At 42.6% G+C, this 9,637-nt stretch overlaps 1 protein-coding gene across 14 annotated transcripts in view; it reads right to left on the bottom strand.

Moving 5' to 3' along the window:
* Positions 1–5,089: 5,089 nt before the first annotated feature.
* Positions 5,090–9,637, bottom strand: part of MAGI1 (membrane associated guanylate kinase, WW and PDZ domain containing 1) — a 622,148-nt gene continuing 617,600 nt past the window's right edge. For 13 of the 14 annotated variants that reach the window (XM_057704342.1, XM_057704344.1, XM_057704345.1 and 10 more), the window contains one exon: positions 5,090–8,665. In XM_057704342.1, coding sequence (XP_057560325.1) covers positions 7,911–8,665 — 755 coding nt within the window. In that variant the 3' untranslated portion in view covers positions 5,090–7,910. The remainder of the gene's footprint in view (positions 8,666–9,637) is intronic. The other variant, XM_057704360.1, reaches the window with a different exon arrangement.

The raw sequence follows: 9,637 nt of genomic DNA, 5'->3' as shown, positions 1-9,637 counted from the left end.
GTGTAAGCCAAGGCTATGAACTGTTGGTTTAGGGGCTATATTGTGCTTGGTAACTCTTTCTGATGAGATATTGGTCTGTAGCTGGCAAGCACTTTGCTAAAGACAGCTGTTCCCAATGAAAGCAGGCAACATCTCAACAATACCAGTATCACCAGAAATAGAAAAGAACTAGCAGCACAATGTATTCCTTCAAAAGTATTTAAACCAAACCACTCAAGGGTACCAAGGTTTGGTATAAGGTTGTTCTCTGCAGCATGCTTTTGTAATTCCGAAGGGACTAGTTACGTAAATATTCAACTTCAGAATATGAAACTACTAACAGAATACTGAGCGCATGTTACGCAGCATCTACTATAAATATGATCATGTTCTGGGAACCTGAAATTCATCAGAGTTAAGGACCAAGATTCTTGTTCTTGTGATGCTCGAATTCTAGACAAAGCAAGCTACATCATTTGCGGGGCCCAGTGGAAACTGCAAATGTGCTCCTCCTTCCAGAATTACAAAAATTATGAGATGGTGATGATGGTAGAACATTAAGTCAAGTGCGGCGTCCTTCGAAGTGCAGGGATGCACGTCCAAAAGCCAACCCAGTTTCTAGAGGAGGGAGACAGGTGATAAACAATAAAGACAATAAGTAGGTACATACAGTGTACAGCATGTTAGAAGCTGGTAAGTGCCATGCAGGAGAAAAGAGTAGAACCAAGAAAGGAAATCAGGTTGTAAATTGAAGTAGTGGGCCCCATTGGAAGGGTGAGATTTGAGCAGATTTGAATAAAGCGAGGGAGTCAGCTGTGAATATTTGGGGAATGAGCTTTCCAGGCCAGGGACCAGCTAGAGCAAAGGCCCTAAGTGAGGCTGGGAGCATGCCTGGAGTGCGGATGAAGCAGAACTGGTGAGGGAGGGTCAGAGGAAAAGGAAATGCTGGATTACACGGGGCCATAGAGTCTGCTGTAAGGACTCTGACCTTTCACTTGACATTTTAAAAGATTTGCTTTGGTTGCTGCGTGGAGATGAGTCTGTAGGTGGGCAGAGAGAACAGGAAGCAAGTTATTGCATGACCCAGGAGGAAGGAAAGCTAGAGAATGAGAATATATATATGATATGTGTATACATTATATATGTACATGATATATGTATATATTATATACAAGTGAAAAATTGTCCTCAGTATATAAGGAACACTACATGAAATAGTATGTACTTAATAGCCAATTTTTTTTTGCATAAAAACCCCCATTTGTATATAAATAGAAAAAGATCATAAATGTCATGAACCATGCTGTTAACAATAGTTATTTCTCTGGTTTGGGGTTGACAGGCAGTAAGGAACAATGCCACCTTTTATTCTATACTTTCCTGGCACACTTGAATATTTTATTGTAAGAATTAATTACTTTTGTAAATTAAAAAAAAACAAAAGAAAACACTGATGGGAATTCCCTAGTGGTCCAGGGGTTAGGAGTCTGAGCTTCCACTGCAGGGGGCACGGGTTCAATCCCTGGTCAGGAAACTAACATCCCACATGCCTTGCAGCGTGGCCGGAAAACAAACAAACAAACAAACAAACCACAAAACCACATTGCTTTTCAAAGTATAATATTCTAGAGGTGGTTCCTATCTCAATACAAATATGGGGATGTTTAACAAAGATGGGATAATACTTAACTGGGCTTCCATAGCTTGAGAAAGATGTAGTTAATCTCAAAAAATAAAAAAGAAGGGAAAACAAGATTACAAGGTTTGAAACCAGAATCTGGGGGAAAAAAAGGTAGTGAGTGAAAATTTGTAAACTTGGAGAAAATCACATAGAATAGTAAATGACTGACTTTAACGCAAGAAACCGGGCACAGAGTGTTTTCCACGTATTAACAAAGGTCTAGCGAAGGGGAGGTAGGAAGATTGGGTCGGAAAGAAAATGAATTCTCCTAGCAAGAGGATGATAAAGATGGGCCTGGGGATTTCTCCGTTCTGAGAAATTCTGCCTTATCCAGGATGCCATTACATGATAAGGCATTGGTCTCTGGACTCACACTAGTGCTTTATTGGATTCTCCCCCAGCACACATACAGCTCACCGGGGGCTGTTACACTCTCCAATGGTCTCCTAGTACACTTAAGTCTAAAATTCAGAATAACACCCACCTCTGCCAATGGCCCTTCAAGGCACCATCCCTTCCATTTTGGACCACATTCGCTCCCTCTTTCACCAGTTAACTCCTCTTCCTTCTGGAATTATAACCTGCCTCAGTCTGGCTGAATTCTTGATTATTTTCTCTTGTAACCCCCTGTGCTCCTGCTTGAAATGGGGTTTCTATGTATTTGACTATTCACCTTCCCCCACCAAACTTTAAGCTTTCAAGACCAGGAAGCAGGTGTTTCTAGTCCCACAATGTACCTGGCCCAGTGTGGTCCTCAATGTGTTGAAAGAATAAATGAGTCACAGCCTTGCCTACTACACATGTAGGAATCAATTCAGCAGCCTTTCCGAGCTCTTTTCCCTTCACCTCTAGGATCCTAGGAGATCAAAGAGAATTTCTTCCCTGAGAGATAAATATACTTCAAAGGACAGTGCTTACCGGTGTGGTGTGGCATTTAGAGGGCCAGGCTGTGCTGAGCAAGTTATTTCCTCCACGTGACAATGAAGACTTATCAGACGGAAAGGTGACAGAATACAAGGTAGCAGTCACATGCAAAACTTGAGTATTTACTGTTAATACCACTGAAACTGGAGGGAAGGAGGGCAGGGCACGACATAGCCAGAGAACACGAAGAACTGGTTACAACCAACTAGGTCCAAGAGGGCGGAGGGTTCTACTTCCGGTGGACCTCAGGCCTTATTCTACGCTCATTATAATACGTCAGCTAAACGACACGCCCACCAGCGCCATGACCGGCCTGAGGCTAACCATAAAAGGCTAAAAAGCGGGCAGTGGCACAATTCCTGGAAATCCCCGCCCCCCCAGTGGTGGGTATAATCCTCCCACTCATGAACCTATGAAATGACCCACCCCAGGGAATTCCCTGGAGGTCCAGTAGTTAGGACTCGGCACTTTCACTGCCGTGGCTTGGGTTTAATCCCTGGCCCGGGAACTAAGATCCCACAAGCCACAGGGCATGGCCAAAAAAAAAAAAAAAAAATTACCCAGCCCATAAAAACTAACCACCCCTTATTTCAGGGTCTCTCGCCTTCTGAAACAGCTTACACTCTGCGGAGTGTTTCTCCGTTGGCAGCTCTCACTTTCCGAGATGACCCCACGCCCTGGGGCTGCTCTCGCCTTTTGAGACAGGTCGCCTTCTGTTTATGGAATGTGGATCTCTTTAAATCCACTTCTTGGCTATCACTTTGTCTCTCACTGAATTCCTTCTATGATGAGACATAAAGTTAAGTCCTGAGACCAGTTCTGAGATCTCAGTTAAAAGACAGTGGGTTCAAGTCCCAATCTGGATTTTGACTGGGTTCCAGTCCCAGCCTGTGGGTTCACGTCGCAACAGGAGTTGTGCAGTTTCATCACCTTGCTTAAATCTATGTACTTTCAAAAAGACCTTGAAGCGCTTTGGCTCTAGTAATCACCTAGTGCCTGCGCTAGAGAAGTAAAATCATACCACTCCTGGCCCTGACAATAAGCACAGTGATTAAAGACATCGCTGGGTGGAACTAGTCAAAACATTTTCACAGAAGGCCCACTCCTGCAAAAAGAAAAAGAAAAACAAATAAGTGTGTTGGAAAGGGCCAGCTTTGTCATTTTTCTTCTTAGACATCTGCAATGACACATATTCCAAGAGCACTAGCATCTTACTGTGCTGAACATCCACATGCTGATGATGTTGAGGGATGATAAGAAAAATCACCTGGAGGAACTTGGAAGAGCGCTTCCTTTCATGATTGATGCAGACCACCTGAGGTGGTCTTGCACTGCCCACCAGCAGGAAAAATCCTGAGAGCTCTAATTGAGTCTCAGCATCTTCTTTTTGGTGTGACTATTTATGGCAGGCAAAGAACTTGTGCGATGTAAGGGTTTTACAAATAGTTTCAATTGTCAGTTAAGCCAGGGACCATTTTAGATACCAAAAGAGATATTTGGGAAGCGAGCAGTATCCACAGTCACCATGCTGGTGACAAAATAAAGCCACATACTATCACACACAATGCCCTTTCAAGTGTCCGGGAACTCAGGTTTTGTAGGAAAATCCTAACTACTAAGCCATACAAAGGAACAATCCAAAAACTGCAAGGAAATTGGAAAGGAGTCCAAACTACACAATCAACCAAAATACATGTTGAATCACTCATTGATTAGCCTTTTGAGACTATTTTCACCTCAACTTTCAAAGCAAGGCATTTTGGATTCCTATTTCGAAACATTGATCAGTGTAATTTTTATACTTGTGAAGCAGTATGAACCTCATTGTTAACTTTATAATTAAAACAGAAGTCCTTCCCCATTTTAATAGAGTGAGAAAATATTTCGTTTTGATTGGAAAATAAACCAGGACAATGAAAAGGAGTAGAATATAGACTGCCATAACGAAAATCCTCCTCCTCAAAAAAGTTTAGTCTTATTTACTGAAGTTTTTTCTGATTGTCAGAGGTGTGCTAACTACTCTGCATTTCCTTTTACCACCTCTTGTGAGGTCTGCCCCTTCAAAGGGGAGGAAACTGATTCTTAAGAAAGAGGTTAAGGAACTGGCCCATTATCACACAGGAGGTGATGAAGCTCTTGGCTTGGCAGGTTTTGCTTTATCACCAGGATTCCACGCAATACCATGCAGCTCAAACTTTCACGCACATTCATATTAGCTGGGGATCTTGTTAAAAGCACATTCTGACTCAGCTGGTCAAGAGGGGGACCTGAGACTCCATTTCTAACATGCTCTCCAGTGATGAGGCGGCAGCTGGTCCACGGACCACACTTTGAGTAGCAAGACACTATACTACTGCAAGATCATCATTCCTTCCCTTTCAACAGAATGGTATGACATTTCATCGCATTGGGAGACAGACATTCTCACTTGGTTACGTGACCCTGATATATTTGGGACAACACGGAGACAAGAAAGATATCAATCCAGAAGCAATCGTGGTTATGGAATGCATACATTTCCATGTATTTTTACAGTAAAAATGCATTAAAAAATCTTTCACAAAAGAAACTTAAAAAATACAAGTAGGGTGTTAAGTTCTCCCCACAACATTCTTTCAGGCATCGACTGTGTCATGGGTGGGAGGGGAGTTCCTATAGGGTTTGATTTAATCATACAAAATACTCATCCATATCATCTCTCATCAAGACATTTACATGAAGTGGGGAACTAGGGAAAGTAGGCTCAAAAGAATCAGTCTCCAATTTAAGGTTACAGTAGTTCAGAGAAAACTCTTTCTGCGTAATGCATAGTCCCTGTACAGTACGACATTTCCAAAGCAAATCTGATGTATGGAACTCAGATGACACTGCCACACCAAAAGTCTTCATGGACGGAGCCAAGCCCAGGTGGGCAGCACATAGATTTTAACATGTCAAGTATCATCTTTGACAACAAGAAAGACATTAAGGTGTTAACTTCACAATGTACTCCAAAAATTCACCTCTTGTTTTCATTTATTTAAATCTCTGGACCACAATTAAGAGCACTGATCATTTAACATCATGGATTTGGCTAGAAAGAGTGAGAGAATTCCTAGCAGTGGAGCCCTAGGAATAAAATCCCCAAGTTGGTTCTTAGGAAATTGATGAAAAAAGAACATCATTATTCAGTTGTATTCTCCCTCCGCCTTACTACTGTAGCTCAATGTATGCCGTATGGAAATCTCTGAAGATAAAATTAGCAGTCACAGACTTCTTCCTCTTTTTTAGCTATAGAATGTACATTGTGTCTGTTCCAGGAAAGGAACTTGGTTTGTGCATGTCCACACAACAACAGCTACTCATTCTAACATTACATATAAACCCATAAGTCAAATAAAGCTATGAACAATGTAATATTTATATATGCATAGTATTTTATAAAAAGATTGGCCCACATACTGCTTTTCACCAATACAGAAAGAGCATTAAGTCCATAGCACACGGCAAGAAATGAATGAAGAACAGAAATGCAAACAAGTGCTTAATAATTCACAAGCAGGCTCACCATGGAGGAAATGATGATATTCAAACCAACTAAAGCTTTAGAGAATTACTTATATAGTCTCCCATTTTAAAACAGCTTTACATACCTGATTTAGTTTACAGTAAAATATATCCCAATGAATCAATTTGTTCCATAGTTGGAAATATAAACACATATCACATTCCTCACAGCTAAATTTTTTTGTCATAAATTCTCTTTTATACAAGAAAAAAAGGCAACAGTTGTTTGTTTTAAAACAGGCTCTATTAATTACAATTTTTAACCCTGTACACATGATAGTTGGCTGGTTTTCTCTTTTTTTTCTTTTTCCTTTTTTTTAAAACAGTACCATGAGAACAACAGTGACTGACTTGCAAAGTTTTGTGTCTGTATGGAAAATGCAAAACAGTACTACAGAAATACACAATGCATCATAAGCAGCAGTTTGCTGTAGTGGTCCAACAGGTACAAGCAAAGATTTTGGCTCAGCTAGGCAGTAATCCATTTCAACCACATCTCGGGGCTACAGCCGACCCAACCAAACCTCCTGTGAGATAGCAAAAGAATAGGTCTTTTATCAAAGAAGAATCACTATGTTTTGTTCTGTCCAAAGACTCAAAGGACAGGGTCATAAGGGCAGAGGTTTGCCAACTAGATCTAGAACCACTGATATCGCACCCTTCTATCCCTTTCAATCATCCTGGAGACTTTTATTATGGTTCCAAAGGGAAACTGGCATTTCTGCGAATGAGCATGCCCAAGCCTCACTTCTTTTAAATATCAACAGAGAGATTCCTTCCTCAAGGCTTACTCCATCCTCTCCAATTTGGCAAAGGGCAACTGCGGGCTTACGCTAAAAAGAGGGAACATACTTTCCATACTGGCAATTCTTAGGGCTCCTCACACCGGGCACACTGTTCCCCATTCTACTTAGCCTCAAATCAGGCAAGACAACACAGAAGCTGTTTGCTACCCATTCCTTCTAATAGTTGAGCAAAGGTGTGATGGCACTGCCTTAATGAGATCTTATTAGATATTGGTGATGAAAATGAACCTGACCATCTGCGCTTGGGCTGCATTTGGGTAATGCCGGCCAACCTTCTCCTCTCTGCAGCTTTCTACGGCCAGGGAGAGTACAAACTGTTTTCTGAACCAACTATAGCTTGAGAACTTAACATTCCTTTGTGCTGTGTCATTTAGCTATAAATATCCTTCATTTGCAATAGTAGTCTCTTCATACAGTTTGCTTAATTTTAGGATCATCAGGAATCCTAATCCATTTCAAAGAGTCCTCAGCTTTTACAAATATAACTTTTGCCTGTTTGCGCTTTCTTTTTCCAAGAAAAACTAACTACAATAGCACTATATCACTACATAACAGTCTCTATCAATTTAATTAAACTTGATCAATAATCTTCCTTACTTAGAGAAGATGATCAACAGCCCCATTTAACCAGGAGAGAAAAAGATTGCTCCCCCCAAAAGGGAACAATTCTTGCCAATTCTATAGTGTATGTAGAAACAAAATTTACATCCCTCGGGGGCAGCATTTGGCAAATAATTTCCAAAAAAGTATGCATTTAAAAATACTTTCTTTAATATGATACATCAGGCACAACACTTTTCGTATATATATTTTTTTCTTATAAGATTTCAAATGCATCAAATGTTTGTCGCTAGTCAGAGCATCATCAGGCTGACGTCAGATGCTTCATTAGATAAGAAACTAAATGATTTCAGGTCTGTGAGCTTCCTCTTAGAACCTTTGACACGGTAAAGGTTGGAATGTGACTCAGGGTCTCAGATACTGAGGTCGGTGCTACATTCTTTGTAAGGTCGCCTTTTCTGCTCCGGGGGATGTCTGGAACTTCGGCTGGCATCCTGTTTCAGACTCGTCTCATCCCTCTCTCGGTGGCTGCCTTTGTCCTCTTTATTCCTTTTCTCAAGGGACCGCTCTCTTCTCCGCTCGGGGGACCTGGTCCGCCTCCGGTCGGTGGATTTGGCTCTCCTTTCGGGCGAGCTTCCTCTCTTGCGCTCGGGAGATCTTCTCTGATCCAAGAGTCTCTCGAGAGACCTCCGCCGCCGGCCAGGGGAGCCGTCCCTCCGGCGGGTTGGGGACCGCTCTCGCCTCCTCTCAGGGGAAACCTCCCTCCTCTTCTCCTGCTTCTCCCTCCTCTCCAAAGTGTTGTCGGCGCTCCGCGTGCCTTCCCTCCGCTTCTCCGGAGACCTCCTCTTGGGGCCATTGGTCACCATCCGCTCGGGTTGGGCATCTCTTCGTCCCTCGGGTGCCCGGTCCTTGGGTCGGCAAGCCCCACTGTCGGGTTTTCTAGAAGTTCCGTTCCATGTGTGATGTTCATTGGGTTGTCTGCTATACTCTCTGCTGCCTTTGGGATCTCTCACGTGTGCCCGCTTTTCCCCATGTGGTGATGATTTGTGAAGATCGGGTGGATAACTGGACTCCAATGATGGATGTTGTCGGCGGTCGGCGGGCCCAGCCCTCATTTCCGGAACACCTTGTGGACCGGTGGAGGGGCCGTTGCCGTCGCTGCTGGGGTCTGTGAGGAAGAGAAGCGAAAGCAACAGTTTGGTACCAAAGACCTGGGCTCCTGTCCCCACCCGCACACTTGAGATCCCATTAGTCACAACAAACACACAACTGTTAAAGCAGTCAGAATCAAAGCCAACTGACTCTTGGTTAATTTAAGTATAACTGCAACTAGGCAGGGTTAAAAACTGGTACTTGTGGCTTTCCACAGCTAGCCTACTGTTCTTTATACTCGTCCATCATTAAAGAACTTGTAACATCAGTCATGAGTTTAGTCTTTAAAGGCACAACCCAAATAGTCTGTCTAGAAGTATCAAAATGTCCCCACCTTAACTATCTCCTGCTCTTCCCCCCCCCCACCCCCCTTCCTCCCTGATTCACTCCTCCCAACCCCCATGACAGAAAATATTCCTTTCTTTAAAGATTACTTGTTTCAATTTGCTTAAAAATAACCTGGGCTATTGACCTAGAGGGACAGGAGGGAACTTTCCTGGGTAATGGAAAGAGTCTATGTTTCGATCTGGGTGGGGATTAAATGGGTGCATAGAGAGGTAAAAATTCACTGCACTGGACCCTCAGCCTTTATGCATTTTACAGTAAGCAAAGTATACTTCTATTTAAAAAAATCACCCGGGCTGGCGATTACAGAGGCAACACAGCCCGATGCTGCTGATGGGTAATTGTGACATTATGGGAGGGTCCATTAAACATTCTCTCTACCTTTAGGAATGCTGTTCAACTATTTTCTTTATTTTTGTGTAAGTTTAAGGAACTGTTTTTAAAATGTGGAGTCTTCTGACACATAAAAGGGAGTGGAAGAGAGGTTGTCAGGTACACATCTGACATTAGATGGGGTTCAGATAGAGGCGCTTTTCTTGATGCTATAGAAGCAGCCATAATTACATCTACGAGCCGTGCAGTCACTGGACAGCTTCTTACAACGTCAAGATGTCTATAGATTAAAAAGCAGGGCAACCCATAG

This window comes from Hippopotamus amphibius, chromosome 13 (assembly GCF_030028045.1).
Source record: "Hippopotamus amphibius kiboko isolate mHipAmp2 chromosome 13, mHipAmp2.hap2, whole genome shotgun sequence".
NCBI classification, from domain to species: domain Eukaryota; kingdom Metazoa; phylum Chordata; class Mammalia; order Artiodactyla; family Hippopotamidae; genus Hippopotamus; species Hippopotamus amphibius.
The sequence above is the reverse complement of the archived record's forward strand: the minus strand, read 5'-3'. Positions and strand labels throughout refer to the sequence as shown.